At 38.7% G+C, this 17,163-nt stretch overlaps 1 protein-coding gene across 1 annotated transcript in view; it reads right to left on the bottom strand.

Annotated features, from left to right (window-relative positions):
• SHCBP1 (SHC binding and spindle associated 1) overlaps positions 1-17,163 on the bottom strand; it is a 40,873-nt gene that overhangs the window by 20,598 nt on the left and 3,112 nt on the right. The window contains exons 2-9 of the mRNA XM_007167647.2: positions 16,261-16,428; positions 15,970-16,085; positions 14,349-14,557; positions 9,479-9,571; positions 5,607-5,840; positions 5,347-5,515; positions 4,914-5,034; positions 461-592 (exon numbers count right to left, since the gene is read on the bottom strand). Coding sequence (XP_007167709.2) covers positions 461-592; positions 4,914-5,034; positions 5,347-5,515; positions 5,607-5,840; positions 9,479-9,571; positions 14,349-14,557; positions 15,970-16,085; positions 16,261-16,428 — 1,242 coding nt within the window. The remainder of the gene's footprint in view (positions 1-460; positions 593-4,913; positions 5,035-5,346; positions 5,516-5,606; positions 5,841-9,478; positions 9,572-14,348; positions 14,558-15,969; positions 16,086-16,260; positions 16,429-17,163) is intronic.

Genomic DNA, 17,163 nt, shown 5'->3' with positions numbered 1-17,163 from the left:
CTCAGAAATGCAAAATCAAGTTAAAAAGCACTTCTCATTACAAAAAAAATATCAGAAAGTAACTTTCATGACTATCTTAGAAGAGACAAGAAAAGGAGGCCCAATTCAAAATAAGGGATACAAATCCCAGGAAATAAATACTATCACAATGTGAAGATAGTTGGTTTGAGTCCAGGGCTAAATCAAATACAAAGAACACAGACCACAATACTGGAATGTTTTAAAAGAAAAAAAATGATCACACAGAAACAAATATTAAACTAACAAATTTTCAAGAATACATTGAACTACTTTTCACTTTAGAGTAAGCTTCCTCAGTTGTCAAGCTATGTACACAAATAATTAATCAGTCTTGCATATTACTCAAGAGTGGTATTTTATTAAATTCTATCTTCCAGGGAAAGTACCGTTTTCCTACAAAGTCTGGAACAAATAATAAATGAAATATTCAGATATTTACTTAAGATTCCTTCCACGGCACCATGCTGAACAAATTTTATGCTTGAGATTTTAATATCCGCACCCGTACAATCCACAAAAGTGTCTCCTTTGCCTCTCTTTTCTATCACAATATCATCTGTTAGACCATATCCTAAGGAAGAGAGCAAGAACATTTAAGATAGGTGAGGGGAAATGTCTAAACACAAAATTTATATGATAGATTCCTCTATTTCAAATGACTCCAAATGATATCTGAGACCAGTTAACCCAGTTACATTTAAATAAAATCTAATTATCTCTCCACATATCTTGCTTAATTTTTACCAAGGTATACAATTTTTAATAATAACAACTCCTCAATTTGCCTGCATATCAGGAAGACTACCCCCTATCAACCATCTCATAACAGTTTCAGCACTAAAGTCACTTACAAAACTGCTATTAAAAAAAATAGTAACAGAATGGCCATCATCAAAAAATCTACAAACAATGAATGCTGGAGAGGGTGTGGAGAAAAGAGAACCCTCTTGCACTGCCGGTGGGAATGTAAATTGATACAGCCACTATGGAGAACAGTATGGAAGTTCCTTAAAAAACTAAAAATAGAACTACCATAAGACCCAGCAATCCCACTACTGGGCATATACCCTGAGAAAACCATAGTTCAAAAAGAGTCATGTACCACAATATTCATTGCAGCACTATTTACAATAGCCAGGACATGGAAGCAACCTAAGTGTCCATCGACAGATGAATGGATATAGAAGATGTGGCACATATATACAGTGGAATATTATGCAGCCATAAAAAGAAACGAAATTGAGTTATTTGTAGTGAGGTGGATGAACCTAGAGTCTGTCATACAGAGTGAAGTAAGTCAGAAAAAGAAAAACAAATACCGTATGCTAACACATATATATGGAATCTAAAAAAAAAAAAAAAAAGCTTCTGAAGAACCCAGGGGCAGGACAGGAATAAAGACGCAGACATAGAGAATGGACTTGAGGACATGGGGAGGGGGAAGGCTAAGCTGGGACCAAGTGAGAGAGTGTCATGGACATATATACACTACCAAATGTAAAATAGATAGCTAGTGGGAAGCAGCTGCATAGCACAGGGAGATCAGCTCTGTGCTTTGTGACCACCTAGAGGGGTGGGTTAGGGATGGTGGGAGGGAGATGCAAGAGGGAGGAGATATGGGGATATATGTATACATATAGCTGATTCAGTTTGTTATAAAGCAGAAACTAACACACCATTGTAGAGCAATTATACTCCAATAAAGATGTTAAAAAAAATAATAAATAAATAAGTTAAAAAAAATAGTAATCATCTTAAGTACTCACAGTTGGGTCAGAGGGCTTTAAAGCGTTTAGCCCTACAAGTTTTTTATTTCCCAACTCTAAGATTCTATTATTCTATTGTAATTAGGTTTGAAAAAGCCTAGGCATTTCTCAAGATTTTCTAAATTTTATATTCTCTTAAACAGATTGACTTAAAATCTGACAAACTGACTTACAACAATTTTAGCTATTGGAAAAATAGGTCTACCTTGTTAACCAATAAAAAACATTGTTCTCTACAAATCTTAATCAAACTAATAATACAGGCCTGACCTCTGAATGGGCTTATGAAAAACTGCAGTATCAGAAAACTAGAAAACTTTGCCTGACTTTTATAAAACAGAATCACATAGACAAAGCTTTAAGAAATAACTCTCACTGTCTAAAGTTGAGTCTTTTCTTGAGTAAATGAAAGCAGTGACAACATTAAACAGGCAAAGTCACTAAAGTTTTCTACACTTGAAGAGCACAGACAAGCCTTTGGGGACTCTAGAGAATGCAAGAGAACTCCACACACGGGAATGCTACCAGTGGTGGATTCTGGATGATTAGATTGTGAGTAAATTTCTTTCCCGATTCTTTTTTTTTTTATTTTTTTTATTTATATATTTATTTTTGGCTGCATTGGGTCTTCGTTGCTGCGCATGGGCTTTCTCTAGTTGCGGCGAGAGGGGTCTACTCTTCATTGTGGTGTACGGGCTTCTCACTGCAGTGGCCTCTCTTGTTGCAGAGCACGGGCTCTAGGTGCGTGGGCTTCAGTAGTTGCGGCACACAGGCTCAGTAGTTGTGGCTCGCAGGCCCTAGAGCGCAGGTTCAGTAGTTGTGGTGCATGGGTTTAGTTGCTCCATGACATGTGGGATCTTCCCGGACCAGGGATCGAACCCATGTCCCCTGCATTGGCAAGTGGATTCTTAACCACTGCACCACCAGGGAAGTCCTTCCCTGATTCTTTTTATGTGTCTACCTGTACTTTGCACATTTTTATAATAGCTATGGCTTTCTATCATGTGAAAAATTAAAAATATAAAAAGAATGGCCGTATTACATTATATAAACAAGTTATTACATAAACAAGTTACGTAATCTTAGCAGTTTAAAACACAAAGCCCTCGCCTAACTGAATGGATTTTCTAAACAAGAAAGAAATATCAGGGCTTCCCTGGTGGTGCAGTGGTTGAGAATCTGCCTGCTAATGCAGGGGACACGGGTTCAAGCCCTGGTCTGGGAAGATCCCACATGCCACGGAGCAACTAGGTCCGTGAGCCACAACTACTGAGCCTGCGCATCTGCAGCCTGTGCTCCGCAACAAGGGAGGCCACGATAGTGAGAGGCCCGCGCACCGCGATGAAGAGCGGCCCCCGCTTGCCGCAACTAGAGAAAGCCCTCACAGAAACGAAGACCCAACACAGCCAAAAATAAATAAATATTAAAAAAAGAAAGAAAGAAAAATCCTATTATAAGTACTGTTAATACCCTGCAAATAGCAGGTACTCAATATGTATCTCTTGTTGTAAGTGTCAGCTATAGATCAGATAAGCTATCAGATAAGCTTTAATCTTACTCGTGAACAAGTACTCCATATATTCACACTAGAGATATCACCTGATTCCCCAAATTCTCAGAAATGCCCTCTGTTCATAAATTTACAGTCATTCTTACACTTAACTATCAGAATTCTATATGGTTATTTATGACATGTTGGCAATTACATTATAATTTCCTCACCAATCTAGGAAGAATGCTTATCCACCATACAATCTGTAATAGCAATGCTGTTTGCACTATGCCAAAAAAATAGTGTTTTTATTGCAGTGCTTTACCCTGCAGACGTGTTATTTATAAACACACATCTATTATATATCAAATTTTGGAGAGGAAAAAGAACAAAAATTACACACATAAAACAAAAAAGGGGATGAGGTGGTATACTAGTGAACAGCAGGAAATTAAATTCCCAGCCTTGCTTCCATTAAGAACTCTTGACAAGATAAAATTAAAGAACATAGCTTAAGCAGTTTGTGAACAGCTGCACCAGTCCCAAAATGATATATGATTTTTTGCATGACAAGCTTTATTGCTAACTTGAAGCTCTTTTGGTAAATAGTTGAACAGGTGCATCTAAATTTGACATGCTATGGAAATACAAAGGACCAAGGTGAACTACTGTAAAGTAACCTAAATTTAGGAATCATTCTAAATGTACAATAAGATTTTAACTCCTAAAAAGTTATTTTTAGGACTTCCCTGGTGGTGCAGTGGTTAAGAATCCGCCTGCCAATGCAGGGGACATGGGTTTGATCCCTGGTCCGGGAAGATCCCACGTGCCACGGAGCAATTAAGCCCGGGCACCACAACTACTGAGGCTGCGCTCTGGAGCTCGCGGCCACAACTACTGAGCCCACCTACCACAACTGTTGAAGCCCATGCGCCTAGAGTCCGTGCTGCACAACAAGAGAAGCCACTGCAATGAGAAGCCCTCGCATGGCAACGAAGAGTAGCCCCCGCTCACCGCAACTAGAGAAAGCCCACGCAGAGCAACGAAGACCCAACGCAAGCAAAAATTAAATAAATAAATAAAGTTATTTTTAAAAGACTCTTTCAACATTAATGTTCTCAAAAGTACACTTTAGAATTTGCGAGATTCAACAAGCTTTTAAAGAATTAAGATGGAGATTTTGCATCTAATTTCAAGTTGGACCTATACCTTTCATAAAAGTAAGCTAACTTTAAAAAAAAAAAAAAAAAAAGCACCAATATGTCCACAACATATATGAAATAAGAGGAAGCAACAAATTAAAAAATATTGCTTGGAATTTTTTTTAATTCTAATAATGAATTTCCTTTTCACCAACCACCTATAATCTGGAATTATACTTCTTCCTAATGGTCTTTTTTCTCTATGTTTTTGTCTTCCCAACATTTATAATGCCACAAAGAATCACACCTCACGTTGCTCAAACACTGAGTCAATAACCTGTACACTCCAAAAATCCTTAATGTTTCAAGGAAACTCATTTGAAATCAAATGGGTTTAAATCAAATTCTCGGAGCTTCAACAAGATCAGTGATTTACTGTTATCTTAAGCGTATCATGCACGAGAGTTTGGTTGTATGATCTTCCATACTCACCTTCTAACTCAATGGAGTCAGCAATGGAGAATGTACCATGTACCACGTAATGGCCAGGACAAACAACAACAGTGTCGCCCTCATAGCAGGTATTTATAGCAGACAACGGATCGCTATGGAACTAGAAAACAAAACAACGTATTGCAAATATATACCCCTCAAATGCAACCTGAGTATTACTCCAGGTGCCTTCATGTTTCATTTTGAAAAGGGAGCCAAAACTGCGTATGTAGGTATCTCCTTTGCTACTGCACTGAGCTCAGTGCATGGTTGATAAGTGACTAATACTGCAGAAAGGCAGTGCTCTCACTGCTTTCCATTTCACAGAAAAGCAGCTCTGGGAAACTCCTAAAAACTTTTTGTAGAATTCAGGAAAGCCTGGGGTGAATCTGAAGAAAAAAAAGCCACCTGGAGCAAGAAACTCTCCTTTTACCTGAATTTCTATTTCTTCCTTACAAGGCTCTGGACAAAGCTTATCCCTGAGCAGGGACTGCAGCAGACCAGTCGTCATGGTGGAGGAGACCACATGGGTGACCTTCTGGCCATTTGGACGGATGCCTTTTGCTTGTATATTAGAATTCTTCTGATAACCAAACACATATCTTAAAGAAACCAAACAGACCTGTCAGTTCTCAGTAAGACAGCTGGTTAGAAAAGATGCCAACTAGTTGAGAAGAACAAAGATACACATACCTCAACAAAGGATTCTCAATGAGTTTTAGCTTTTGTTTCAACTGTTCAATCTCTGAATACAATTTTAACCCTTCCACCATGGAGATGTTTTCCTGCTCAGAATCAGAGTTACAATTTGACAAACTGCTTCTCAGATTTAAAAATTTCCTGTAACTCTCCTCACATTGCGTCAGCAGATTTTGATAGTCAACAATAAGTCCTGAAGGAACTCGGTCTTCAAGAATGTCATAATGCCTGAAAGTTTAAAAGCAAATTGAAACCCACTGCCTTTCAGACACATTTTCCCATCATCAAGACACCCATTTAGTCCTCAAAGACCCCATAAGAAAAGTGTTTCATAGTATGTAACTCAGGAACATGTTAAGTCTTATTGAGTAGGTGAAAGCTATTGAAAGCTTTAAGGACCACTTCATTAAGGTCACTAACTTTTCTCTTTTGAGGAGTTGCTATTTTTTTTTTTCCCTTAGATCCAAACATTTGTGTTTTTGAAACACTGAGAGTTCATGTTGTACAATTTGTAATCATTACTTAACAAGAAATTATTTTCTCATATATTAGATTCAAAATCTTAATAAGTGGGTGGCAGAGGGCAACCTGGAGGTAGGGGTGGTGAGGATAGTATCCCAAGTAGTTTCATAACAATGTTTAAGATTACCACATTTATAGGAACAAAAATTTTAAATGATTCAAATCATCTAGTCCTTCCCTATACTTATTTATTTATTTTTAATTTAGTTTAGTTTTTTTTTTTTAATTTATTTGGCTGCATCAGGTCTTAGTTGAGGCACATGGGATCTTCGTTGCGGTATGTGGGACCTTTCATTGCGGTGCATGGGCCCTTCTTTGTGGTGCGCAGGCTTCTCTCTAGTTGTGGTGCAGGGGCTCTAGAGTGCACGGGCTCAGTAGTTGCAGCACATGGGCTCTCTAGTTGTGGAGCATGGGCTCCAGAGCACACGGGCTCAGTAGTTGTGGCACGCGGGCTCTCTAGCTGTGGCACATGGGCGTGGTAGTTGCGGCACTGGCCTAGTTGCCCCACGGCATGTGGGATCTTAGTTCCCCGACCAGGGATTGAACCCACGTCCCCTGCATTGAAAGGCAGATTCTTAGCCACTGGACTACCAGGGAAGTCCCCCTTCCTTGCATTTAAAGCACTATGGAGGGGACTTCCCTGGTGGTCCAATGGTTAAGACTCCACACTCCCAATGCAGGGGGCCCGGGTTTGATCCCTGGTCAGGGAACTAGACCCCACATGCTGCAACTAAGAGTTCGTATGCTGCAACTAAAGATCCCACATGCCGCGACTAAGACCCAGCGCAGCCAAATAAATAAATAAAATATTAAATAAATAAATAAAGCACTATGGAGCAGAATTTGCTGAATATTCCCTCAGGAAGATTATTATAGAGTATTTCAAAAACATAAGCCTTTGCGATTCTGAGAAAAAAATAAAGGTGTTATTACTAAACTAGAGAGTGATTAAAACCAAATAACCTTGTATTGGACAACTTTGTTGGCACTTAAAGTTTATTATTAATTTATAAACCTTCTCAAATATATAGACAGAACAAAAAGTACTTCTAGATACAATAATTTATGAATGTACAATCAAGTTAATGGATATGAAATTAATGGATTTGAAAGTAAACTGCAATATTATTGTCATTACCTGTCGTTTTAAAATAATTGCTTTATTTCTCAGTTAAAAGCACACTGACTTAGGCCAGAGCTTCTTAACCTTGGCTGCTTATTAGAATCACTGGGGAACGTTTAAAAATACAGATGATCAGGTCCCCATCCAGACCAATTAAATTAGTCTCTAAAAGTAGAGGGGTATTTTTTAAAGTTCCCTGGGGATTCTAATGTGCAGCCAAGGTTGAGTACGATTGCCTTAGATAATGTCTTCTTAACTTCCTCACGCTCTAAGTAAGGTACAGGGACAAAAAAACAGAGCCATATCCTAAACAAATTTACATCAAGTTACAGTGAACATTTAAATAGTATTTAAGATGAATAGAAAATATTTTTTCCACTTTTCAAGTAAATGAATTAGGTGAAGCTTGAAAAGCAAGGATTTTGTCTGCTTTGGTTAATCCATACTCATTTAAAGATATTCTAGAAATCCACTTTGCAAACAAGAAATTGGGGACCCAAGCACTGACTGCTTGATCAGATCTATTAAGTTACAAAGATTAAGACTCAAATTTTAAAATTAGTTTCTTAGCATTTCCAATATCCATGCCAATCAGCTTATTTCTTCTCATTATAGTGATACTTCATAGTCTGAAAGTAATGAACCAACATCTGTGTCTCAGACCCATAAGCTCTGAAGCAGAGTGTTTTGAATTAGAAAGGAAAAATATTTACTTCACAGTACAAAATCAAGACAATATGGTTTGATTCCCTTTAACTCTTGCCTGTGAATAGCTCTACTCCTGTCTTAGCCTAGGGACCTTTTAAAGAGTCTGCCTATATTTGATAACATTCCAGTTTCCCAATCAAGTACCATAGTTTCTTCTCCATAACTGAAAACAATTCCTCCCTTATGCTTTCCCATCTGCCAGTGATGTATAAGACATGTATGTAAATCATTTCTTGTTGTTCGAACATGTAAGACTGTCAAATCGGAATACAGTTATTTTCCAAGTAAAGATCAAATTTGCCAGATACATGATATTCATCCACCATTACATTTCCCTTCAATCAAAACCAACCATTGCTCTTTAAAAGCAAGTATATCAAAACTAGAAAATATGCAAGCTTATTGAAATTCTGGCATTTTGTTGAATACACTATGAGAAAACAGGAAATGCATAATGGAAAAATTGGAAAGGCTAAATAGAAATCACAGCCAATTTATGAAAAGCTGAAATCAGACATACATAATTCTAAACCAGGTAGAACCAACCTTAACCAGACTTCTCACGTATTTTTTACTTATGATTTACTGTTTAAATGAAGAGAAACTTACTAAATCAAATTGGTTATACAGAAATGTAAAGAGTTACTGCCTTATCTTATGTAACCAAATCATCTTTCACACAGGGACAAAATTACCTTCTACAATTTTTTTTTTTCTTTGTTTTGGCCTGCAAGGTTTAATTTTATTCTTATTGCAGCACTGTGTATTAAATTACCATGCCCAAGTACCAAAAAGTTACCTGGTCTTACAGCACCATCTAGTGGAAGCCACATTTAACAAAGTCAGTGCAGGACAACTATTTGGGTTGCATGGTTAATTTGGGGTATTTTTATAATGGAAGGGTTTTTCCCTACCAAAATGTGATAAATCAGTAGAATGTATTTAGGTATTTTGGAAATTTTTATTCACCATCAATATTAACTATTTAGTATTTTCATCTATTTATCAAATAAGATTTAAGGAAAAGAACTTGACAAAACATCCTGAGGTAAGTCTGTTTAGCCTACTATGTTTTACTGTAAGAACTTAAGAGTGAAGCCATGTCTTTAAAAGTACTCTAAAAAAAAAAAAGTCTTCCGTAATTCAATTAATTTCACTGTTCTTCAATTGTTTTTATTGAGTTTAGTAACGGGTTGTTTCTTTTTAACATATTAGCTCAATTAAGTTTTATTCAAATTTACAAGAGTGAGCTGTTAACTTGCATGTTCTTGAATTCTCTGCTTTTAGATTCTAAAAACACTACAAGTAGGTTTATAAACACTAAAAGTACGTTTCTCTGCACCTGTACAATTTTTATTTAATAACTTGTCAGTGGGTTATACTATTTGTATATCAGTCTGTTTCTATCTGTAGGCCCCTGGAGTATATATACAGTATACACAAAACACAGGTGAAATTTAATCACAAATAGCTATTTTTTCCAACATGTACGAGGCCACTAATAAATACTTACAATCTCAATCGAGGTTCAACACATCTAACAAAATAATCATACTCATCCTCTTCTTCTTCATCCCAACTCCTCCAAATATTCTGATAGAAAAACCTGAAAAGGAAATTAGTATCACTCAAATTCAATCACTGGCTTAAAATGTTAGGGTTTTGGAGGAATAAAAGTAAATCAAAACAAGTCTATCAAGTATGGTAGAGAAGACTGAATATTTGCTAGATTTGATAGTCTTGAGTCACACATGAACTTCTTTGGATTGGCTAAAGAAGTTTTCTACAACATTGATTCTATTAGGACCTTCTTTTTATCAGGAGAACTATTTATTGACCATCTGTAACTTGGTGGAAATTAGTGCCATTTGTTAAGATAGAAAAGACTGGGAGAGAAACAAGTTTAGGGTTGAAAATAAAGAGTTCTGTTTTCACCATGTTCAGGTTGAGATGCCTATTTGAACTCCAAATGGATGATGTCAAGAGTGCAGATAAATATACGAGACCAGAGCTCAAGGAAAAGGTCAGGGCTAGAGACATAAATCTGGAAGTTGTCAGCATATTGATGGCATTAGAGCAATAGATGAGATCATCCAGGGACATAAAATAAAGCAGTAGTTCTCAACCCTGGCTGCCCATTAGAGTCCCCTGGGAAGCTTTTAAAAATTGATTTTCAATCCTATTCCAGACCAATAAACCAGAATCTCTTGGGTGGGGGATGGGGGAGGGAGGGTGCAGGATCCATATTTTTTTAAAGCTCCCCAAAGTGATTTGACAAATTTTTCATCATGGAAAATTTCAAACATATACAAGAGCAAACATGAAAACATGAATACCATGTATCCATCACCAGCTTCAACAATTATCAACTCACAGGTAATCTTATTTCACCTCTACTCCACCTTCTTACTTCTCTGCTCTCCTACCCCCACCATCCTGACACTGGATCATTTTAAAGCAAATTTCTGACATATCATATCACTCATAAATTTTGAGTATGTGCCTCTAAAATAAATCTTTATACAAAAAAATTTTAATTCCTTAATAACCAAGTATCCAGTCAGTGTTCAGTTTTCCCTAATTATCTCTTTTGTTGTTGCTGTTGTTGTTTTACAATTGGCTTGCTCATCAGGGTCCAAACAAGGGTCAGCCATTGAATTTAATTAAATCGCTTTTACTCTATAGATTACCCATCCCTCTTTTTCACCTTGCGATTTATTTAATAGTTTCCCACACTCTGAATTTTACTGATTGCATCCCCATGGGGTCATTTAACATGTCCTTCTGTTTCCTTTATTTCTAGTAAACTGATAGTAAGGACGAGAGACTTGATCGTCTTTAGGAAAGACTTTTTGGCAAGAATACTTCAAGGGGGCTTCCCTGGTGGCGCAGGGGTTGAGAATCTGCCTGCCAATGCAGGGGACACGGGTTCGAGCCCTGGTCTGGGAAGATCCCACATGCCGCGGAGCAACTAGGCCCGCGAGCCACGGCTACTGAGCCCTGGTCTGGGAAGATCCCACATGCCGCGGAGCAACTAGGCCCGCGAGCCACGGCTACTGAGCCTGCGCGTCTGGAGCCTGTGCTCCGCAACAAGAGAGGCCGCGACAGTGAGAGGCCCGCGCACCGCGATGACGAATGGCCCCCGCTTGCCACAACTAGAGAAAGCCCTCGCACAGAAACGAAGACCCAACACAGCCAAAATAAATAAATAAATAAAAAAACTCCAATCTCTTTAAAAAAAAAAAAAAGAATACTTCAAGGGAGGTATAAGGTAGCTTCATCATGAAGCACATGATACCTGGTCATCTCTTTTGATGATGAGCTTACGAATGATCAATGGATTCAGATATCGTCAGCCTGATTTATCTGCCACAAAGTTCCCCATCAGTTTTTCACCAATGGCTGTAGCAGCCATTGAAGATCATTGCCTGAAACCTCTATTTTATTATGGGTTGCAAAATACCGATATTCTCATCTTATCATTCTTTCTTCATGTAGTAGTTGGAATATTCCTATAAAGAAAATTTCCAGGAGATTCTAATGTGCTTTCAAAGCTGATTAGAGAGAGAGAAGTGTAGATAGCCTAGGCCTGAGCCCTGGGTAACTTCAACATTCTAAAGTTTGAGCATGAGAGGAAGAGCTGGCCAAGATTACTAAGAAAGCAAGCCCGTGACACACTATCATAAAGCGGTATCCCAGAAACTGGGAAGACAGTAGAGTATGTTAAGAAGATGGGAATGATCAAATAATTAGAATGTGACCAAGAGGTCAAGGTAAGATGAGATCAGAGGAGTGACGACTGGATACGAGAATATGGGTGACCTTAAGCACAATTTCAATGGTACTGTAGGAGTAGAAGCATTAGTGGAATGCCAGGAAGTACAGACGATATAACTTGTCAAAAAGTTGAAAAGGAAGGAGCAGTGAAAATGAAGCCATCTCTTAATTCTTATAGATTAGACTGTCATTCTCTTCACCCTCTAGAGTCTATCTCTTAAAAACAAAAAACAACAAAATAAAACAAACCTGAGCATGCCTTTACTCAACCAAAGAACTCTGCTGGCTCCTTGCTGTCCTCAGAACAAAGTCCAAATTCCTGAGCCTGGTGATATTACGCAGACTCACAGCCCACCTCTAGAGCACCTCTCTTGCCTCAGAGACCTTGTGTGCAAACTACCAACTTCACAAGCTCTTTCAAACCTGCTGCGACATGCTGGTCAGGCTGCCTTCCACCTTTTCCACCTGGTAAGCTTAGATTTACACTTCATGACCCAGCTCAAATATCCTCACCAGTTCAGTACTGGGCATTCACATTTCATTCACATCTGCACCTCCTCCAGTGTTTATTGTCTCAAGACAGAAACTTGGGAGCCAGCCTTGACTTCTCCCATATCCATTCTACCACCAAGTCTTAGCCATCCTACTTTCTCAATAAGCCTAATCTGTACTCTCCATATCTCCACCCTAGTCCACTCTGTCTCTTAACTGATCTCTCTACCCCTTCCCCCTCCATTTACTTTCTACACAGCAGCCAGAACGAACCTTTTAAAACACAAAGCTGATCATATTCATCCTTGATTGAAAACCCTTCAGCGGTTTCCCACTGCTCTTACAGACAAAAATGATTCGTTGGCTGACAAATCCCTGCACCTTCTGACCCCTGACAACCTCTAAGCTGGTTTCCTAAGTCTCTTCCATTACTGTCTACGTTCTAACCACGTTGGCCCTCCGGCTCCTTAAACTCACTGAGTTCCTGAACCTGTTCCCTCCCCTAAACTGCCACAACCACTTTCACCTAGCCAACCCTTCAGACCCAAGTTCAAATACCATTTCCTCAGGAAATAACAGTATTACAGCAACCTGACCTAGTCTTAGAACACCCTGTAATCCCTCACAGCACTCACTGCAGTTTCCAATCGTACACATATCTTTATGTGATTACTTCATCAAGGTTCATCTCCCACCTTTAGACTGACGTCTCCCTGGTGATGGTGATTGTGTCTGTTTTGTGCACCAGTCAAATCTCACCCTCAACTCAGGACCTGGCACTGAAATACTTACTGAATAAAATGAACAAATGAAAACCCTCATAATTTGACCTTTTCTGGATACTGACCAGAATCTGAGCCCTCACCTCAAAATAAAGAATAATTTAGCCAGGCTCGCCTTCAAATAATACTATTGCTAATTCCAGATACTTGTCTTTCTATCAACTTCTATACCCATAAGAGATTAGCTCCCTGATTCCTAATTTCCTAAACTCGTCAATTATCCCTTTACCTTCATATGCCTCAACTGACAGATTTTTTAAGTGAGAGAAACATGAGAGTTATTTTGGTTCTAGACATAAGCCAGTTCTTTAGATTTATATTGTTTGGCCTAATATTGAATACCTACAGTCCTTGCACAGTATGCAAGTCCAATGTCCTTGCATACAATTAGAAATTTTCTATGAAATGTCAGAAGCAGGGCCCAAGACGCTCTACTTTTTTGTAGAGTATCAAATTAAGCTCAGCAAAACCAGGCTAACTCACTAACGGTATAGAAACTGGAAAGTACTTTTTGAACTACAAAACACCAAGCAACGTTATTAACATGACCTTTATACTATCCAGTCTTCCAGTTCATGGAGGAATATAAGTCCATTTTTAAATAGCCAAAAATAAGCCTTCCTTAGTAAATATACTTATAAAAACAACATTCAAAAGAACTATCTGTATCAGGAACTATCCGACAAAAAAGTTATCTGAAAAATTTTAAAATGCATAGCTATTAATGCAGGTATGGGCTTTCCTTCTCACTTAAGGGACAAGGCATGCACCTGTGCAAGTGGAAACCGACTAAGCCAAAAAAGGTTGAAAGGCATGCACATACCCGCTAAGGATCCTGGAAGTGGCCTGACAAAACACCTTCTTTGGCCAGACATTTCCTTGAAAACACTGTACGTCAGTCTTATCAGTGCACAAGTGATGGTATACCACCTTATTTACCTTCTTTCCTTTCCTCTTATACTCAAGTACATCAACTATAGCCTTAGCATCCAGAACTTTTAAGACAGTTTCTAAATATATACAAACAAAATTTAAAAATCCCCTATCTTTTGTTAACATTTGGGGACACTGAGAGAAGGCTATACAGGAATCCCTAGTACTATTTTTCTCAACTTTTCTGTAAGTCTGAAATTACCTCAAAATGAAAATTTTAAACATTGAAAACATTTTTTTAATTTTAAAAAGTTTCCCCTGTCTTTGAATATTTTAAAATATTGCAGTGACCAAGTTTACAGTTTGAGTTTTAAATCTAGGTATAATACAGACCAGAATTACTGCATTTCATCCAAAGTTTTTGGCCACAAGATTACTTTTATCAACCTCTTTTCCTACCTGATATGCTCAATTGCAAGTGCTGTCTGGTCAAACACTCCAGAATCATCAAATACCACCCACAGCTCCTGCAGGGACAACTGGTGTTCCTTCAGATCAAGGAGCTCTTTCATACACTCCAAAGTAAAAGTGCTGACTTGAGATTCACAGAGGTATGGGTCAGCAAGCCTCACCACTGCCTTCAAGGCTGCAAAGTCCACATCTGTGACCTGAAATTTAAAATAACGTGACTTAACATATGCAAATCAAAATTAAGATACATCTAAAACACTACTTACAGCCTGATTTTTTTCAAGCATGGAATGGGCATGGGGAGCCTTCTTCCATAACATAAAGGATAAACGAGATGGGCCTGGCTTGTACCCACATGGAGCTGACATTGTAATTGAGAGGACAAATAAACAAACAAGATGGCAACAAGTATGTGACAGAGAATAAGTAGCAGGGGTGGTGGTCTGGTTTTACTGGGAGGGTAGGGGAAGTCACTTCTGAACTGCGATGAAAAGGAAGCAGCCGTGTGAAGAGCAGGAAAGATGCAAAAGGCCCTGGGGCAGAGACAAGCTTGGCAGCTGGAAAAGCAGAGATGCAGTGTTTCTTGCTGGAACCACAGGAAGGAAATGAGGTACGGGCAGCAGGAGGTGAGGTGAGAGAGGGGCAAGAAGATCAGGACAGGAAGGGCGTTGGAAGGAGCTTGGCTCTTACATGTTATCTAGCACAATGAGAAGCCATAAAGCCAACACAGGCCTTTGGTAAATGCAATGCATTAGAGGTTTCTAAGCAGAGGAACGGCACATTTCTCTTTTAAAACAATGACTTTGACTGCTTTTAGAGAATTGAGGTGTGTTGGGGGAAGGGAGCTACTATCATAATCAAATTAATAGGCCTGAACTGCAACCAAAGACATTAGCATAACCCCAAATTTAAAAATCCACGAGGAACAGCTGCTTGCACACCATTGCCTCATATACAGTCACTGCAGCAGGTGATGTCATTTTCTGAAGGGCCTGAAGCCACAACTTGTATTCATTCACACTCCCTGGTTTACCATTTTAGTTTAACGGGGGTTTTGTGGTCCGGTTAACAAACACTGAGAAAAATTCACAGCTGTAATTAGAGTGCAAATTTAATGTAAAAGGCCCAGTCCGTTGAAAAATAAGATTGTTTTTACTTTCTGCAATGGAACATCAAGAGGTTAACCACATACCTACAAATTTGTTAGGCAAAAACTAGGCTAGTTTTAAAATGCCTGCTTGGTTTGAGCTACTTTAATGGGCTACAACTAAGAAGGTAAAAAATCTATTCAAACCCCACTGACTTTATAATTAGGCCTCTTTGTTTTTTAAACGGTCTCAAATACCTCCCTCACTTCATAGGTTTCTAATCCATTTCCCCTTTTTAAAGGACACTGAAACTTAAACCACCTCAATTCCCTGGTAGCTCCTCCTCAGTTGCCTTTAAAATTTGTGGAACACTTCATACACCGTGGCAGTTAGATGTGAAAAACACGCTATTTTCAATCAGCTCATAAACCTTAATTAAAAATAAGCACTGTGGCTACAACAGTCTGAGGGAAAGTGTTTTTAGCTAGAGATAAATGTCTTAACAACAGAATTAAATTTACCTCAACCAGCACCTTGAACACATTAGTGCGCCAGACCGCCCGCCATCCAGATGGTTCCAGGACCTTCTCTAAGAACTCAGCTGTGAATTCTTTTACCTCAGAGGCCTTACAGTCAGCTACAAACAAATCAAAGGCAATAAGAATTGGGGCTGCATAAAGGAGAGAGAAGTTAATAAATCCACTTAAATCTACTTTCTCAGAACCAACAAACGGCAGTCTGAGGAACTGAGACCATCTATTGAATACATATAAATTAAAAGACAAAAGAAGCAAAAAAAAGGACCTACTCACCTAAAATGTAATCTTGATACGCTCTGAATCGCTCATAGAACAAAAGGTGACTTGTCTGGAACATTTCTGGGAAATTAGTTTTTCCTTCTGGCACAAAACTTTGTAAACTAGTACCTGGTTTATCATAATTGCTACAATCACTGTATGAATCTTCATCTTCAAACAAACCTAAGAGAACAAAAATAGGCAGGCTCAACTATCCCAGACACTTCCAGTGCTTATAAACTGCTTCTATTATCGTATACTTGCTTAGAAATTCCAAACAAATAAAAACAAGGATTTGGCTGTAATGCTTTACTTACCTCTATCATTGTCAGAAAAAAACAGTTTTCTAAATTTAAAAATATCTCAAAATCCAAGTTCTACTTCAAAACAATAAGGACTTAAAATCCTTCATGGGTTAGGTTTTTTTTTTTTTTTAAAGCGCTCCTGACTTATTTATTTATTTATTTATTTATATTTTTTTTAGCTGTGTTGGGTCTTCGTTTCTGTGCGAGGGCTTTCTCTAGTTGCGGCGAGCGGGGGCCACTCTTCATCGCGGTGCACGGGCCTCTCACTATCGCGGCCTCTCTTGTTGCGGAGCACAGGCTCCAGACGCGCAGGCTCAGTAGTTGTGGCTCACGGGCCCAGTTGCTCCGCGGCATGTGGGATCTTCCCAGACCAGGGCGGGAACCCGTGTCCCCTGCATTGGCAGGCTGACTCTCAACCACTGCGCCACCAGGGAAGCCCATGGGTTAGGTTTTTGTTGCTCTTCTGTGAGGAAGAGGGTTGTTTTTAATTAAGTGGGAATCACCCAAGTTCTCCTTCAGAGGACACAGCTATGATTATTACTAGAGCTAGCAAGTTATAATGGTCACATAGCTTACAGTCATTTTTTTCCAAAACAATTCCATAAAGCTGCAT

This window comes from Balaenoptera acutorostrata, chromosome 19 (assembly GCF_949987535.1).
Source record: "Balaenoptera acutorostrata chromosome 19, mBalAcu1.1, whole genome shotgun sequence".
Taxonomy (NCBI): Eukaryota; Metazoa; Chordata; class Mammalia; order Artiodactyla; family Balaenopteridae; genus Balaenoptera; species Balaenoptera acutorostrata.
This window is presented reverse-complemented; position numbering and strand designations above follow the sequence as displayed.